The sequence below is a fragment of the Cotesia typhae genome, unplaced genomic scaffold (genome assembly GCF_013202065.1).
Source record: "Cotesia typhae breed Kobodo isofemale line unplaced genomic scaffold, CoteBio_Ctyphae contig_33, whole genome shotgun sequence".
Classification (NCBI taxonomy): domain Eukaryota; kingdom Metazoa; phylum Arthropoda; class Insecta; order Hymenoptera; family Braconidae; genus Cotesia; species Cotesia typhae.
The window spans coordinates 2,185,628-2,205,068 of NW_027423741.1; the positions used below are offsets into that span (position 1 = coordinate 2,185,628).

The 19,441-nt window shown below is 32.7% G+C and overlaps 1 protein-coding gene across 13 annotated transcripts in view; it reads left to right on the forward strand.

Moving 5' to 3' along the window:
* Positions 1-19,441, forward strand: part of Heph (polypyrimidine tract-binding protein 1 heph) — a 166,498-nt gene that overhangs the window by 111,045 nt on the left and 36,012 nt on the right. For 12 of the 13 annotated variants that reach the window (XM_074241073.1, XM_074241074.1, XM_074241063.1 and 9 more), the window contains 2 exons: positions 5,173-5,277; positions 13,486-13,635. In XM_074241073.1, coding sequence (XP_074097174.1) covers positions 5,173-5,277; positions 13,486-13,635 — 255 coding nt within the window. Of the gene's footprint in view, positions 1-5,172; positions 5,278-13,483; positions 13,636-19,441 lie in introns of all 13 variants that reach the window. The other variant, XM_074241076.1, reaches the window with a different exon arrangement.

Consider the following 19,441-nt stretch of genomic DNA (forward strand, 5'->3'; position numbering starts at 1 on the left):
TTTTATTATACACGTCGCGTGGATTTTTTTATCTTGTCAGTGTGAGATCAATTTAAAGCTTCCAAGTAACTTGTGCCGTGCCGTCGAGGAAAGATAGATAGATGTGTATAATAGGAGTGAGAGCGTGGATTTAACTCGGCACCCCATTGAGTTTAAGGTGGAGGGTGTGTGTGTCGAGAGTTTTGTTGCCAGAGGAATAAAGAGAATATACGGGATAGGACGTACTGCACGTATAACGGGGATGAAGAGAAGAATATACAGCGCTGAGTCTCGGTATACAGACTAAGACTTGGAAGGAGCCATCCACGCAACATAATTTTCCGTCTTATTCACTTTATTCTCATTCTTAAACTCTTCTTCCCGCTTACTTGCTTGCTTACTATTTTTCTTTTTGGTTTCGCGTGTTGCTTCTATTCGCTTACTCGGTACTTGGTGCCGCGAGTGAGCGAACGAACCCGTTGCGATGCTTAGAAAAATTTGAAATTCATGAACTTTAGCAGTGTTGACTCCATGACGTCGGAATTGCCAGGGGGATACGCGCTTTTTAAAGCTTTCGATCTTGTTTGTCTTCCCATACTGCTATATATATAATGTATGTGGTATGTCGGGATGGATTTCGGGCCGGGATAGAATAGGGGTCGATGAATTTTATAACAGTAAACAACGGTAGGCTGAGTGACGAGGCGACTCACTTCGAGAACTTGAGAAATATCGAAAATAAATATTTACTGTTTAAGTAACAATATATATATGTATGTGGGTAAGTGTGTACTTCCATATAACCAAACTTTAGCTATTCCAAGTTGGTGAAAGAGGTTATGGAAATTTTTCATAGGTGGTACCAAGGTTTTCTAAGTATTGATCGTTTAGTAACAAATTTTGGAATTGAATCATAGTACACTTGCTATTGAGGTCGTTACTTTGAAACTTTTTTTTTTTTTGTTTTTTCCCTACAACTTAAGTTGTATCCGTTTGACATTTCGTGTGCATTAAAAGGGAGAAGTAATTAGAGCGTAAAAGGCTCAACGTGAAATATTTATGCCTTTCCGTGTATATATTTAGTGTTTTTTTTTTTTTTTTTTTTTTTTTTTTGTGGTGGTGGTGGTGGTGGCCGAAATAATTTACAAGCCTTAGTCTCATTCCGGTTTAAATTACTTAAAAAAGCACTGGGAGTATTGTAGTGTATTGTACATAAACTTTTAAGCAAGATAGTAAAATACCGATTAACTACGTTCACTTGACTTGATACGTGTCTTTTTGAAAATTTAGTTGTTGGAAGTTTACCAAAGTCTTGAAGAGTTGAAGGGCTTGTTGAAGAGACGAGACGAGAAGAGAAGATGAAAAAAAAAGTGGGAGATAAAATAAAAATAAAAACAGCAGAATGGATGACGTTAAAGAGGCACGAGAGATGAGAAAATAATGACAGAAGAAGAACAACTAAAGAACCGTGTTCAAGGAGCCAGCCATGACGACACAAGTCGTTCGGAGTACATAAACTTGCATTTACTTGTAGTAAAGAAAAGTTTTGTCCGCTGGATGGATAAACATTGTTTTTATCCAACATGCGTATACGTAAATGCTCTTTTTACTTTTCGACTGTTTTCAATTGCAAAACTTTGTCAATTATACACAGAGTTTTCAGCTCACTGAAACATGCATACTGTTTTCATAATAAATCACACAAATGTCTCAAACTTTTTCTATATCAATCTATACAACGAAATACATTGTAAAATTAATAACTAACCAAAAACAAACTTTTGAATTTACATATAATTATTTTTTAAATCATTCAATATTTTTTTTTTTTTTTTTTTTTTTTTTTTAATATTGATGATAAATTGTTTGGATCTGAAATGTTCGCTTTTAATTGACGTATTTAGCCCAATTAAACTTCAAATTGCAGAACCATTTTTGGTTGAAGCAAAGCTTTATTTCCCATGTAATCCAAAACTAGTCCGCTATGATCAGTTATCTTCATTATTCGGTGATGGCAGTGCTATGGAAAACGCGGTGCAGCGACTACTGCACAACCGTTCTCATGTACGAATCGTTCTCAACGTAATAACGAGGATTCATTAATGAAGAACCTTGCCATCAGATACTCACAGACCATAATTATTATTCCGTATAATAATATCCTCATTAGTAAGTACAAAATGTCGGAAATATGTAATATGTTACAACCGGAGAAGCAAGTAGATAAAATGTTTAACTTCAATATCAAACATCAAACATCCAGTTTATGTTTTTGAAGTCATAATGAAGATATGAATTGAGTTATATCATTATTATATCTTCCTAAAGTTCCGTTTCACCTGAGAAGACAAACTTGATGTTTTAAAACTTGACAATAAAGAAAAATAAGAGAACTAAACTAAACAGTTCAAAAGAAATTAATTAAAAGAAGAAACCGTGAAGGAGAGTGGTACAACAGTTGGAGACAGTAACACAGTACACTTTTGTGGCTAAGCGTTATCAGGTGCATCAACTCTTTGAATATTTCCAGATCGTTGAAAGATCGTGCTCGCTGGTATAATCCATTAAGACGAAGTGAGCGAGTGGAGGTCCTTGTTGTCGTTTTCAAGTGGTAAAGTTGGTGCTTTATTCCTCGAGAGCCAACAAGACGAAAGCGAATAGAGCGAGCCTTGTGCTGCTTCTGCATCTACTTCTGGTCGAAAAGACTTTGCTGAAGTAAGAAGCGACTGGAGACCCGCTCGTAACCAGTAAAATCAGTACGGAGTTGTTCTTCTTCGTGACTTGGTTGGACTTCTCTTTGGCTACTGAAATGTTGTTGGATGTTGTGGTCGCGGTGAAAAGATTACTCTATCACGGCGGTCTTCGTTTTGCTCTTCCAGGTTCGTTTCGCAAGTTAACCAACCAACGAACTTATTGAATTTCCATTGAACGCTTTTCCACTTCTCTAAGTACACCCCGAATGGGAATAGAAAGTTCTTGTGTATTTTCGCACGAGTGACCAGTACTACTTTTCATCCATTATCCAGTATTGCCCGGCTGTGTAAAGCTATAACCGCTGGCTCCTGTATTATTTATTTCTTGTGGATCTATGTATTATTAACTCATGTCTCCCGGCTTGAAAATCTTCTTTACTTTTCTTTAGTTTCTACCCGGAGTACAAAACTCTCCTTCCTCTTTCCTCCTACCGTCTCTTTAACTTAAGGTCTCTTAAAGTTCTCTAAAGTCTAGAGTTTGGACAAACCCTGGCCCTTCAAGATCGCTGATGTTCCACGGGAATAAAATTCGCATTTCAGGGTAAACCCAACTTCTTATTTTTTCATGCGTGCAAGCTTTCCAAGATCGCTACAATGACCTTTTATTCATTTACTTTAAAAAACGCTTTACTCTTCTGAGACATAAATGCCTAAAATTAACATATAAAAAAAAATCAATAAAAAACTGTGAAATGTTTAAAGGTAAAAAAAAGCTTTGAATATTTTGGAGTAACATTTGTTAAAATTATAATTTGACAAATATAAAATGAGGTGAATTAACGCAGTCGAGAGAAAAATCACTTGGTTACATTTTAATTTAACCTACACACAATTTTAAATTCACCGCACAGTATTAATTAAAGTTGTAATACTTGAAATAATTAGTTTAAAAAAAAAAAAAAACAAAAAAAAAAAAAAAAGCTAACCAGTGAAAAAAACAGGAAATAAAGTCACTTTTTAAATAATAATTTATTGCTGGGAAAAATCCAAGAAATTATCATAAAAGATTTAGTGGTATATAAAGGAGTCTCGTAAAAAGATTGGAAAGAGCTTGTGCACCTAATCGTTTTCTAGTATATCAACCGAGCATGTAAGAAGTATCGGGCAAAGCTCGGCAATGACAACATTCGGTTTCACGTTGGATTTCTTTTGCATCACAAATGGCCGCTTTGCTCTCCCAAGAAGAAGGATACTGCCCGGGTTATCCAAAGGAGAGTCTGACTACGTTCTGGCTACGTCTTACTTCTTTTTCATAGGCTATCTGCTTATTTAACTATATTTTTATTATTATTATTTTTATAACTGAATCCAGATCTAAATGTATACTTATATACATAATGCGTTTCGTTTTATCCAAATGTCTTTATATTGGCATAATGCCCCGAATCCCTCACATTACCTTTGATCTCTCATTTCGTTTTGAATGTATTAGAGAATAATGTTTTTCTACTACTGAATCCACCGGTCGTCTGTTAAAAGTATACTTTGAATTATTAATTAACTCTTTTACTGAGACAGAAATATAAATTATTTTTTCATACATTTCTCTTAGAGTTATTAAAGCTTATCTTGTACTTCAATTTTCCCCTCCGCCAAACAACATTAGCGCTTTTTACGATTAACTCCCATTGAGGTCATCTCGTCCGGGTGAAAATTTTTGCTCTATTTTTGTCTCTGCAGACAGACTCGATTCAGAAAATTTGAATATCGTCCTCAACTACTGAAACTTTCCAGACTAGACTCTTTATTTTTTTCCAGTTAAATTATTGATATAAATATAATATTGAATATATTAACGTTTGAATAAATTTTTGACCTAGCCCAAGTGTCAGATAAATGATATTGGAGATATATTTGATGAAGTCATAAACAAAACTTTATAAACTATTTTCGCAATGGATGTCGCTGTTGAGTTGAATATTTTTCCATATACAAATTGATAGCCACTAAACACAATATTTATTGTTCTATCATTTTACAGTTCAATATTTTTCTTAAAATACATACAAAAAAAAATTGACTGGAGCTTATTCTTTTCAAAAAATACAAATTTTGATCAAATTTAATTTATCAGTTTAATTTTAATCAACTTCTTTTCTTTTTTTAAGAAACTTTTAATAACTCATGAAATACTTCAAAGCAAAAATCACTTCAAACGATTTCAATATTGAATGAAAAGATTTTTTATTTTGCTTTTGACATTTTGGTAAAAGCTCTAATAATGAAATGAAAAGAATTTTTTTATTGTTTCATTAAAAATAAATTTTTTGATTGTAAAAATGATTTTACTTTTTTTTATTAAAAGAGACGAAAATTTTTCAATTTGTAAAAAAAAATTTATTAAAAAAAAATGTCAACGCCTATTTGCATACATTTAAAAAAAAATTGTACTTGAATAACTATTGAATTTTTATTATACCATCGCAATTGCGTGTTTCAGAGAGGAAGTGATGAACTCTTGTCTCAAAGTGGTGCCGTCAATAATGGTGCATCGATGAGTCCTCAACCTCATCATGCGACTGACAACAATAATGATGCAAAAAAGGTAAGTGACGTCAAAGAAATGAATTTCCATTTTTATTTGTCATCATCATCATCATCATCATCATCGTGATATTTATTTATTCTACATCATTTACTTAGCAATAAAGACTTTCGGCAAAATTATATTTAATATATAATGCTTTAGACAGGGAGTTAGCCAGTTTAAAAGTTGACTCGGAGGTTGTCTCGTTAATCACTTGTTAGAACAGATACACGACTGCTCAGGAATAACCGAAACCGCGTGTCCCAGGAGCTTTCTTCTCGTGACCAGACTCGAAACTCCCAAACCACTAAGCGACTTCAACTCCGTGAGACTTAAACTACTAACTAAAACTTATTCCCTGTCTCTGGGCTTTAACCTGCACTCGCCCGGAGCGTCTTGAGTCCGTTGATTCCATAAAATTTATAGGAATCGAATAAATATCATTTGATAGATACGAATTATTAATAATTCTTCCATTAGTTTCTATTTATATCTCCGCAAAAATAAATACTGATCGGAGAAAGGCCTTAGGAAAAGACCAAGACCGACAAAGATGGAGCATGGAACTAAAATAAATGTTACATTTTTTATGGAAACATCTGTTAAACAGTAATGGAGAAGATATACGGGAAGTTAAGTCAAATATGTTTAAAATTGCTCACTCTTAGTACAGGCATCATTCCGGCAAGCATTGGATCGATTTTACCCGAGCAACATTACGTGAAATATTTCATGGCTGTCTCTTATTTTACAATTCCCTGCAAATCATTTTCCGCTGCCAGTTACTTATTTCGCCATTTTTATCTCATATACATTTTGAGCGGTAATTTTATTATTAATACTATCGGAGATAATGTGCAGTCGCAAATGTAGATTTTCAGACATTCTCAAAGAATTATTCAATATTTTTTTGGCAGACTTGAAGACAAAATCAAACCATTGAAGGGAGTTATAAGTTTTGATGTCAATAATCTGCTCTGTAAATTTTGTCCGAAACGATTGAGCAGTTTTCCCAATATTTAGATAACTTTTTTTGACATGATTAAATTTGGGCCCGGAATCTTAACTTTTATGGCAGCTTTACCCTCTAATTAGAGAAAAAAACTCGAAAAATTCAAAAGTACAGTCATGATAATTTATCAGTGATAAATTTTTGACCAAAAAAAAATCTAACAAAGTTGTAGAGTTAAAAAGTTTATAAAAATAAAGAGCGAAGTAATATTTTGATTTTTGCTGAGAAAGTGATCGTCATTCACCAGCGATTTTGCTGTTCTCAAGACTACTCCCCAACCACACCTAGCTGACCATTAATTCTTGGGGTCTACGGTTAAGCACCGGAGTTGAATAACGATCATTGGAAAAGCTCCAAAGCCTAAGCTTGTCATTTGCCATACAACCGACCGGGATATATCGTCAGTAGATCCAACTGGCCAATCTTTTTTGTTTGATATATATTTATATAGTTAACTTATAATAATCTTCCAATAATCATAAATACTAGAAAGAAAATAATGCAAAGAAAATGAAAATTTTATTTGATATTAATAATTAAAAATAAAATAAAATAAAAAATGTAAAAGTGCAAGACAGGCAATTTTCAATAATCCGAAGAAGCGGCGAAGAGATCGAAGTAAATGTAGTGAAGCTGATTATAGGTGATCAAATGATTAAGCTTACCCACGGATGAATGGGCTTTGTTGAGTTTTCAAATTCAAAGAGATTAGACGTTCATCTCTTTTCTCAAACCGTAAAGAAGGCCAACTGGGATGGAAAGCTGGAAAAGAAGGAGGGGGATGTCTTTCTCATCCTTCTTCTCCTTCTGTTCCTACTCCTGGCTTCCCATTATCCGGATTAGTGGCCGCCGATAGAGAATACCAAGTGGCCACGATAGTCGGTGAGCATTCATACGACATCGACAATAGGATACTGCTAGCCTACTCACGTTTTTTTTTGACTTAAATCTTGTTGGATCCGATCGATTTTACTCGGAAATTTAGTACTTCCGTGGACATAAAATTAAATCTGTAGCAATACCCTATTGAGGCTCAGGAAACACATAAAAGAGAAAGAGGACTGAGGGCTAAAGGAAATTTTTATTTTATAATAAATAATAAATTTTATCATGTCTTTTCGATAAAGAATAAAATGTTATTGATTTAGTATCTAAAGACGTTCACCAATAAATAAAATGTTAAATATTAATTGTTGATAAATCAGATAAATGAAATGGTCTTAAATCTTGATTAGGTTGCCTTAAATAGGAGGTTGAGTGTAAAGTACTTCGAGGATTTCTGTTGGATTTTCTGGTTTGATAATAAATGAAACTAAAGGCCAGCAAATTGGGTTATAAGAGAAAAGCCAATAAAGTAATAGATGTCGCGAAATAGACACGACCCGATTTATTCCCATAAGCCAATTATACTGGTATCGATTTTATCGTTGAATAAAGAAGTAACTAAAAATAATCAACGCGGACAACTCAATTATTCAGTAGACGTAAATGATCTCATATCAGATATCGGCAGGCTACGGTCAACGTTTAACTCCGGTCTCCATCTATTTAAAGAACAAAATAGTCAATGAAAAGATAAAATTTCATTAAACGGTTCTTTTTGTTTTTAATCTCTAGCGTAGGAGCCGAGCAGAGCTGAGGTTTTATTTCAAATTTAATTTAAAATCCTCCTGGTAACTGGTAACTACCTATTTCAACTTTCTGCTCTCAATATTGAGTTGTAATTAATCGTAAAACTTAATTTACGGAATTTACAGTTTAATGATTTTGTTTCTAGTTGTTGTACTATATCACCTTTACTCCCAGACATATATATATATATATATATATATATATATATATATATATATATATATATATATATATATATATATATATATATATAACGGACATACAAACAAACATTCATTCAATCTCAATAAGTTCTATTGAAGTTATCCCGGAATTTAGCAAAACGATAAAAAAAACAAGGGCAACAATGCGAACGCAAATATGATTTTGATTGATTACAAACACATTCTACTGTATCCGACGTATCAATATACATTTTTTTACTTTAACAGTTTGTTTCTCAACAAACAGCTAGTCAGCTTATCCATTTAGCGATGCAGTTGCTATAAAAATGATTTATTAACTTTTCCCAAAATATTTCACCGATTCCGATATCGTACCGTGCTAAAATACGTCCCGTGCAGTACACTCTATCTCTGATGTACACACCCCGGCGAATAGAACTTTGTGTACTTGTCTCACACCCTAACCCGTGACCCCCAGTAAAAAATAAACTAAAGTAACATAAATTAAAACTCAATATCATTTTTAAGCAAAGTCAATATCCACCCACGTCAGATCAGTTTCAATGTAATTGAAAAATCGTGACTCCCGAAACATGTCACAGAACAGTTGACAGGTTGGTCAATCAATTATGTGTAATGTCACACACATTAGGGTCATTGCTAATCTATTAATATATTTCGTAGAGCTGAAAAAATGAAAAAACTGTCGTTCCCGGCCCTGCTCTTCGTCCTGGAAAGGATAAAGAGTGTCGTACCAGAAATACAGTCAGTGTAATGTATGAAGCTCGACGGTTATTGATGAAGCACAAGCCTCAGTCTACTTTCCAGACTGGTGTACCCACATAACATGGGAAAATGTCAAGCAAACTCGGTATCGTTTGTACGTCCAGGTGTGAGTATGTGAAACTCACTCAAACTCCATCATCTCCATATATATATATATATATATATATATATATATATATATATATATATATATATATATATATATATATATGATCATAAATAGAGTTAGGAATGGTGCGTATGTGAACACATGTGTGGCTTGGGTGATTAATTGCGCGGTCTTATCTGTCAGTGTATCACTTTCAAGCTCAACTACAGAAAATCCCCAGCAAGTTTATGTAATTCTCTTCAGCAGTGCTTACACTACCACCGTACATTGTAATGTATTATCTACAGTAGTATAAACTGGCTCAATAACAACCAACATCAGATTATCAATGTCAGATAGAGATAGGGTTCATTTTGTCATTCAAACTTCCATTTAAAATGTATCCGTTATGGCTGCTGGTACAATTGTCCAATTATTTGTCGCTGAAATGTTACACGCACAGTTATAGTGATTATGTATACTATCTCGAGGCCGGTGCCTGAGAGGATGATTGTTCGCTGAGCTTTTATAGTTGTCGCTTGTATCTTGGAACGGCACTATTTAATATCTCAAAATCCTGCCATTAGAGGACGTCCATCTTGAAGATCCAGATCGAAGATACAGTTTATTGGTTGTAAATTTTGAATTTGGTTTTATTGTGTTTGAATAATTTTACGTTGGTTGCTTTAAGAGGTTGGATGATGGAAATGACAGACAAGAGCAAGTATAATGCAAGATGGAAGAAGACAAAGAGTTGGAAGAAATGAGGAAAAAGTACCGGAAGAAAATGAGAAAAGATATAATAATTTTATTCATGAACAATACTATTATATGAGAGGTCCGACAATTACTGTGGTAAAGAATTAAATAGCCGGAGGTGGAATAAAATAGACGGAAAAATAATACAATATTTTAGTTCTGGAACGGTGTAACTTAAAAGAGGTAATTCGATATCGTGCTTTTTTCTTAGCTTTCTTATTTATTTTTCGAGTTGTAATTACATTTTGTCGGTTGGTTTTTTTTTTTTTTTTAATTTCTTTTGAATACAACGTTAAATGTCGCATTTATTATAAAAGTTTAATGAAAGTTTGTTGCATGCAGACCGGACAGCTGTCTGGAGGAATATAATAAAAATAACTTTTGGTGAATAATAATAAAGGTGGGTTAGGTATTACATGGTAGAACACTATTAGATTAACCAAACTGGCGGTTTGAGAAAATGTTAAATATTAATTGAATAAATGGATTTGTCGATGTTGGGGTGGCAGCGTATTATGTACAGCCAACGGGAACTAGAACAGGGACAGGACAGCAAAAGAATAGAAGAACAGGCTTACTGGTCATGGTTTACTGGGCCAGCATGAAGTGAACTGCAATAGAGGCTGTTATTGGTAGTGGTTCGGATCCTGGTACTGGTGTTGCCGGACTAGAACGACGAGCTCGGTAATGCATATTGACATTTTCCCGATAATTCGAGCAGCACCCCGGTCCCAGAGAAGCAAGATACAGCAAAAGCAGGGTAGAGGTTGGAATACCGCCGGGCTACCATTATGCCTATCTGGCTCCTATCCACCTCGGGATAAAGACCCTGCCGACGAGGACGACAACCGCCGGATGATAGAACAAGAGGGTTCAAAAAAAGTCTTGTTCTTTCCTTCTCAGGACAACCTAACACACTTTGCTTATCCGCGGGATTTGCTACGATAAAGATGAATCAATTGTTTACTTTCCCTTTGATACATGACATCAAATTTATATTTCCGATATATAATGTTATTTTTATCCCACCGACATTTTTTCCGATTAAATATTTATCGAATCAAAAGTTTTGAAGAAAGGTTAAATTTTTATTTATTATCAGTTTTTGCTGATGAATTGACCAGTCAATTGTTAACAGTTTATTTTCCAATTGGCCTTTCCGAGCGTTCATCTCTCGATAGGAATTCCATCCAATTTACAGAAAAAAAAAAAATCCATAAAATTTCAACTGGAGATTGATGTTTTTTTATTCATACTTTATTCGGGGGGTTTTTTTTTTATCGTAAATTTGATTTTTAAATTGTATCCAAACCACTAAATTCTTTCATATGAATGATGAATTTTTTTTTTCAGCTGGTATTTTTAAAATTTATATTTTCTATTAAAAATTTCACGAAAAATTAGCGATATTTTAAGCCCCACATTCACAATATGTTATACCAGAACTTTTATAGAGGTCCGTGAATTTTCGAATAAAAAAGAGCACAGATGGATGGAGGATAATGACGATTGGGAACCGGTTAGCAAATAATTTATTATTCACGTTAATTAATATTGAAATAGACGATACGGCTGTTGATAAATAATCGACTCACTCAACTATTGTATAAATATTCAAGCTCTCATTTATATTATATTTTCAATTTAACTTCTTTTTGTTCCACTTCCATTTCATCAATTTTATAATAATAAATTTTATATTTGGTTGATTTTGCTTTTGCTTTTAATTATACCTTTTTTTTTTTTTTTTCGTTTTGTCAACAACGATCGGCAGAATATGTGAAACAAGATTGCACACCCTAGCGTTATTTGACCACCTATGACCAATCGTAATAATCTATATAAATATTATTTTGTTTGTTTTATTTTATTTTACCAACGATTTTTAGTTTTATTTTTTTTTTTTATTATTTATTTACTTTCATTTCTGTGTCATAGTTTTTATTTTGGACACCGCCACATATCCCCAAGGGTACGGAGACCAATTAACCGAATGGTTTTCGTTTCGTTACCGTCCGTTCTTTTGATTGTTTACGGCCCGAAAATTGAATGACCGTTCGCTCGGTCCGAGCGCTGCGAAAAAAAAAAAAAAAAAAAAAACATATTTTAAAAATATACTTGGGCTGAGAAACAGATGCATTCACATTCACATTTTCTACTTCTATACTTTTTTCAGATGTTTATTTTTGCTATTCCAATGCCATACTTTTATAAAAATTTTTCCTATTTTATTTCTATCAATGCTTTCGGCGTTCTCCACGTACATCTATAGATAACTACCAACTGTAAAAAAAAAAAAAAAAAGAAAAAAAATATTCCGAGTATCAATCAAAAGATAAATGTAGAAAATATCACGAGTGATAGTTGAATTGAAAAAAATTTTTATTTACCTTTTTATATTTTTATTTTACTACACGTGTGAGAAAAAAAATCTTCTCCGAGCCGACATAGCTCAGAATAGTCACTCTGAACTCGTACACTCTGCACACACATCCTATTCCATCCATCGGCCGGTACTCGACCATTTCCCCATAATCGATTTTCCACGAATTGCCTCCATTATGAGCAATTATCGACGAGGATGAAAAGGGTTGAATTTACGTGGTAGTGTGCGTACAACTGGATGGAATAGTTAGTCGTAGTAGATGTAGACTATAGACGAAGAGACAGATAGGGAGAGTTAGGGACCACAATCACGGATTGGAGGAAGTACTTCGTGATTACCATTCCAAAAGTGAGAGTGACAGAGTACCATAAAAGCTCAACTAAAAATATCTCTCTGTCTATTGATCTATATCAACATCCACGTCTAGAAAGTACATCTCAATCTCAATCCCTTCTACCCATTGAATTTGATTTATCCGACACATACTCACCGGGTAAATTAATCCCGGGTAAATTCCAAACATTTTAATCCCAGAGAACTAAACAAAATAATTAATTACTTTTTTTATTCTAAAGACATTTAAATTAGGTTTGAAAAAAAAATTCATTAAACAAAACAAGAATAGAAGACCTGTTGAGTCTTGTCGCAAAGAGTTGTTTATTTTTTTGGGGTTTTTGTTCGATTTTGTCTGGAGAAAAATCAGCGCGATAGAAGCAGCAAAAAGCAGAAACAGGATCTGGCTCAGAAAACAAATAGCCGACTGGAAAAAAGGTAAATTATACGATGAACAGAAACAAGAGTCGATGGGTTAGGTTAAGTATAGCACAGTAATAGACTTCGTCGAACAGAACAGAACAGAAGAGTTGATATGTCAGACTATAACTCACCACTTATCAGATTTTGTCGGGATGTAGTTTACATCCCCCGAGATTAAACTCTTGATGAGTCGTTGAGAATACAGTGAAAACCTCGAGTCGAGAAAAACTATTTCAAGACTGTATCCTTGAGCGGTACTTTTACAAAAATAAAAATTTATAAATAAAAAAAAAATGTGAAGGAGGAAAAGGAAAGAACAGGAAGAAATAAATAAAAAAAAAAAAAAATACGATACGATACATAGAAGAGTTCCTCAAGTATGAGGGATGAGGGGAGTCGACTAGATTGAGGCGTGATTGAAAACTTTGCCTAAGGCACCAAGAGTCGATTGAAATATATAGTCCGCCTAAAAGAAATGTATTTGCATAAAAATTTTTTTATTCTATACCATTATTGGATCACAAAAATTGCATTTTAATAAATAATGGATAACTTTACATTTTTATTTAGTTTTCGTCTCTTTATTTTTATTTTCATGGTTATTTATTTATTTTATTTTTGATTTTTGTTCCATATTCAACAGGCCAAGCTGGACAAGAGCCACAACGGGAAGCCCTCAAGGGTGATCCACATACGGAACATCGCCAGTGAGGTCTCAGAGTCCGAGATCATTAATTTGGGAATGCCCTTTGGCAGAGTGACCAACGTCCTCGTTCTCAAGGGAAAGAATCAGGTGAGTCTTTTGATTCAATCAATAATTATAGTTTCTATCTCTTATTTGGTCTTTTGAAAATCTTTGACAACGCGGCGAGCATATAATGTGTTTGCACGAGTAGTCAGTATTGTGATGCATCACCAGAAACAATCGAATTATTCGACCACACGGCAATCGAATAACCAACCACCGTTTACCCATTATCTCGGTAAGCTTCGGTTCGCTTTGGGGACCTGCTGCGGTTTGAAAAGGAAGAGAGAATTCGCGACAAAGGCGACCACAATATCGACACCAATAATCGCTACGCGAGATCCTTCTTCCCAAAGTTTATTTCAGAGTGGTAATTGTCTTGATAATCAATCCTCCATTTTTCGTATATATATATGTTATCATCGCTTTTAGTTTCGTTCTTAGTTACCGATTTACCGAAATTCTCGATAACATTCCATTTATTTTTAGCCAACATTCCGACAGTTTATTCTGCGCCAAAAATTTACTGTTCAATAAAAAAATATCGGATGTCAAATAAATAAACCCGTTCGAGGGTTTTTAACTTTGAAATGATTCGGTATAAATACGCGGATTTACATGATCTGAATGGTATTCTACCAATTGCGTTGGATATTATGTGTAACGTTACAAATGCATCAATATCTATGTTTTGTTTTTTATCAATGCAGATGTTTTTTATTTTTTATTAAGAGCTTGGGTTGAGGGATGTGTATTTTTGGTATTGCATGTTTCTATTGCGTATTGGCCATTAAATATTTTCAATGAAAACTCAAATTAGCTGACGTTTGAACAATCAATTACAATAAAATGTTGGAAAATGTGAATTTTATTTGCATAAAATCTCTTCAATTTTCACAAATCATTGTTCAAAAATAAAACTTGAATCGGCAGATATTTGAAAATTTTTATAATTTTTTTTCCAACTAAATTTTTGAGAAAAAAAATTTATCTTGTAGAAATTTTAAAGAACTATGACTAAAATTTTTGGAAAATATTTCTTAGTACAAATTTATTATTTATTTATTTTTTTTTTTAATAATTATATCAATTTTACTAGATAGGATTTTTAACAGTAATAAAAATTCAAAGCTTTCAAATTTCCATCAACACATAACTTCAATTAATAATCATGATATCACTTAACAGTCCATTAAATTAAAAATTGAACAATGATAATTAAAACTTATAAACATTATGGTTTTAATTTAGCAAATTGAATTCTATTTTATTTCGATATACATTGTTTATTTATTTATTTACCCCGAAGCTTCGATTAAAATAGTTCCCATCAAAATATGTATACAAATATCCACACACAAATATATATAAATGTGTGAGTATAAAATTCAAAAGACAATACACCCTCTAATTAATTGAACGAATGCTTTTAACATGAAAACATTTGTTAATTGATCCCTCACACAGAGCAGCAAGCACGTACCCTCACACACGGGTAGTGTAATTTGTTGGAAAATTTAACGAATGAATGCGACCACCGGAGTAATTTAATTTTTGCTGCGGTGCACGGTGCATTATTTCCTGCATCGGTATTTATATTTTTCCTCCCGGCGTCGTTATCGCGTATTGCCATGTAATTACTTGTTAATTATTAACTATCCAAGCGTTATTAATGGTTTATTGAATACAAAAATCTAATTAATTGCAGGCATGCCTGACATATTACAAATGCTTGTTTGTGAAATTGTTTTCATTTCAATATCCCTTGCTAAATATACATTAAAATAATAATAATTATTATTATTATATAACAATATATTTAACAGCGATATTAGTAATTATCATTATTATAATTATAAATATTAATTTGAATCGTCCATTATCGCGTCATCAATTTAATTATTAGTAATATGATATAATGCGACTGATAATTATTATTAAAAATTTTTATATCAGAGATTTATATGTATAATGAATGATAATGATAAAATAATATTTTTTACCCATCAGCCCACTCGTGTTGGCGTGATATCGAGTACACGTAATATTCTCAATAGTGTCAATAAACAGCATTAATATATTCGTATGAGATCGAATCGCAAATAAGCCTGGGTTTTGTTTATGCTGGCCTGGATTAAAATAATGCACTAATGCCCGCTATTCACCGCACTGAGCCAGATGAAGAGATTTACCTCGCGGAAATTACGTGCGCATTACCGTCGGAAACGCGCTGTGGGGGCCCAACACACAGAGGGGGTAAATATAAATATCCGTAAACCATATGTGTGTGTAATTATGAGGGTGTATATGTATGGAGAGAGCTTTTCGATGTGAGGAGGTCACAAGGTCCGCGTCCGCTAATATTCGAGTCGTAGGTAGAGGCTGTTATGGCCAGAGGGAGAAAGATAACTCTCTCTATACAGAAACACCCAGGAATTATCTATCTCCATCTTTGTCAGCGGTGTAACCATCGATATACATAACTGTTGACCGGCGAAATCGTGCAACCGAGAATACGACCCGTATATTCGTGATGGAAATTTTACGAACCATGAGAGCGTGCGGTTGGCTCACCACCCGTTTAACTTTCCTACTTGCAATTGTTTTCTCTTGTTCAGTTTTTTATGTTTTTTCACTTTTTGTTTCTATTTCTTTTTTTGGATTTCCCGTGGCACAAACAATGATCGTTAATTACGGATCATTTACTTTAACCCAGCGAACCCTGTCCTTAAATAACTTTTCACTGTGCTTCCTAATTATCCTTCTGTTGATCACTAATTTTTCATTCGTTTTTATTTTTTTTTTTTTTTTTTTTTTTTTTTTTTTTTTTTTTTTTGTTTGTTTATAAACCGTTTGGTAATTCTACGGATTTTACGTTCGTTTTTTATTGCCGACAATATTTACACTGATAGAAAAATTAAATGGATTGGAAAGAAAAACTTTTGGACAAAAAAAATGATTTTAAAAACAAAAATTGAAAATAACTTTTTTAAAATCTATTTTATATCAAATATAATTTTGATCTTTTAAACAAAATTTCTCATATTTTTATGAATTTTATTACACTAAAAAAAAAAAAAAAATCATGCTAGAATTCATTAAAATTTTAATAACGAGAATGTAATATACAATATATTAAATATTTACATGTAAAATAAAAAGTGAACATTTAGCATAGCTGGAAAGGTAATTAAAGCAGATTTGGTCACGTCTGAAAGCTTCGGTATACACAATATAATATCTCAATCATCTAATAATTCGAGTTAATGTATCGTCAGCTAATTTATCAGATGGATGTAAACAGTTGGTTCGTAACTCGCGGCAATCGAGTTTCGCGGTAGTAATATTGCTTGTTCTGTTGCGTATATACAGCGCGGTTGTATTCACACACAAAGAAGATTTATATATATGTATATATCTCCTTTGTATACCTATGTATATTTGTATACATATTCATGTTAACGTCAAAGACGGAGATGTAGAGAAATGAGACAACTGACCCCCTAAGGGTAATTTTAGTATATTTGCTTTGATTTCAAGTTTAAAGCAAGTTAGTTACTCAGACGTTTATACATTCAGCTTCTTCTGATCTTCTCTTACGATACATATACATGTATCTAATACCATATAACCTCTGTAACTAACTCGGTTCACCATCTTACTCTCACTCTCACTCTGTTCCCCTCTCTACCATTCTATTCTCATCTTGCGAAGTCGTCTTCAGAGTATCGTCTTTAGTTGTACATTTGAATGGCATTTCTTGAGCTAAATCGAGACACCACCGGCGTTTACTCAAATTCTAACCTTGTTTCCCAGCTAATCCACTGAAGACAAATCACATTCACGTCTAGGACTTAGATATTATCTAATTAATCTATTAAAAATTGAATTTCTTTTATTTTAAATTAAATTTCTTTTAAATTTAATGCAAAATCATCAGTAAAAATTTATTCACGTGCAGTGAACTTGAAACTACGAATTATGAAACGTAATAGCGCCCCAAATTCGCTAGAACATAGTTAATTAAATAATTATTTAATTAATTAGTCCCAAATGTACAAACCGACGGAATGAACTCAAAGAAATTTAGTAAATGTTAAATTATACGAGTTTTTATAGAACAGTGTATCACAGAGATTACGTATTTAATACCAAAAGGAATTTTTTTTTTCCATTAATTAGTTAATTAATTAAGCGTCAAAGGACAAAGGCGTGTGTTGCCGGGGCGAGGCTGCTGTTGAGGACACTCACTCTCTCGGTCTCTATACTCCGCTCAGCTGAGGGGAACGTCAAGTGTCGACGAAACGGCCGGATAGCGTCTAGTACACTAATCTCCCGATTGCGTGATATACAAACTTAACTCGTGATATTTAATATTTTAAATTCAATTAAAACTTTTTAGTCCCTCAGGAAACGCTAAGAAATAACGACGGGTTAATTAATGCTTAGTGGCTCATTTTTTCGTTTATGCTTCATTTATTAATCTTCGTCTCAATCAACAATATGCTTTATCCTTGCTGTGTAATATATAATACATGCCGACGGTTTTAATTTTTTTGATACATTTTTTTTTCTCTTTTGGTTGTTTTTAGTTCATATATTAAAAAAGTTTCCAAAGCCTAAACTATTTTGCGGTTATATTTGATCGTAGTTATTTTTCAATTTCGGTTTATATCGATCCATTAACGCAATATGGTATTAATAATTTTAGCTATTGGTCATCGAAGATTTTATTACCTACTCAAACTTTATTCAGCTTTAAATTTCACGCCAATTTTTTTATGACTATTTTTATTCATTGGATAATTATTACTCGGTAAATTTTTTTTTAATAATCTAAAAATCGATAAATAAAAATAGAAACTATTTTTATTAAAAATAAATGCTTGAAATTTTACGAATGTACAAAATTTATACAAAAAATTAAAATTGTTTTTATCAAAGATAATTCATTGGAATTTCATAAATTCAAATATCGACAAATAAAAAAAAAAAAAATAAAAGTATTTTTTTTTTTTTACTAAAAACGAATTTTATTAATTTGAAAATTTATACAAAAAAATTGACGATGTTTTTATCAAAAACAAATGCTTGAAATTTTGTTTGATGTTGAAGGACATAATGAAGAATTGGTTTTTTAATTTTTAATTTTGTACTAAATCTTCTAATTAAATTTTAAGTAAAATTTGGTTATTTTTCACAAAAACTTTCAATAAAGACCAAAGAGAAATTTAATTAAACAATGATGTAAATAGAGAAGCTGAAAACAAATATTTTCCAAAATTTTTTTCTAGAACCTTGTTGAAGTTAATAACAGTTACATTTCTGTTAACATAATCGTGTATAGCAGTCTATTCTAAAATTTACACATTCCGCGCATGTGAATACCCTGGCTCAGTGGATGCATTTATAAATTTTTTCCTCATGATAAACCCGCCAGCATGAGTTTAGCAAGCTCACTCTCGAATGCGTAATAACGAGAATTCGATGAAAACTCGCCGTTATACCTCTACGCTGCTAGTTATTTTTCACCTTTTTTCATCTCGGTCATATCACATGTCACACAGTATGTACCATGTACAAAATTGAATTCCCTGTCAAACCCAGTACCGGGAAAGGCAAAACATCAAGTGATTAAATAAAAAAAAATACCTCGATATAATATTTTTTACAAACTTTGACCGAAAGAACAGAATAATTATTATTTAAACCAGCCGTTGAATTTCATTTAAACAAATGCCCGCTGTAAATTAATTCTGAGGAAAAAAATAGAGTTAAAAATTTATCATAATCATAGAAGAGGATTCATCAAACAAATGGCATTAATTACTCACGTAAGATCGTGTGTTACAGC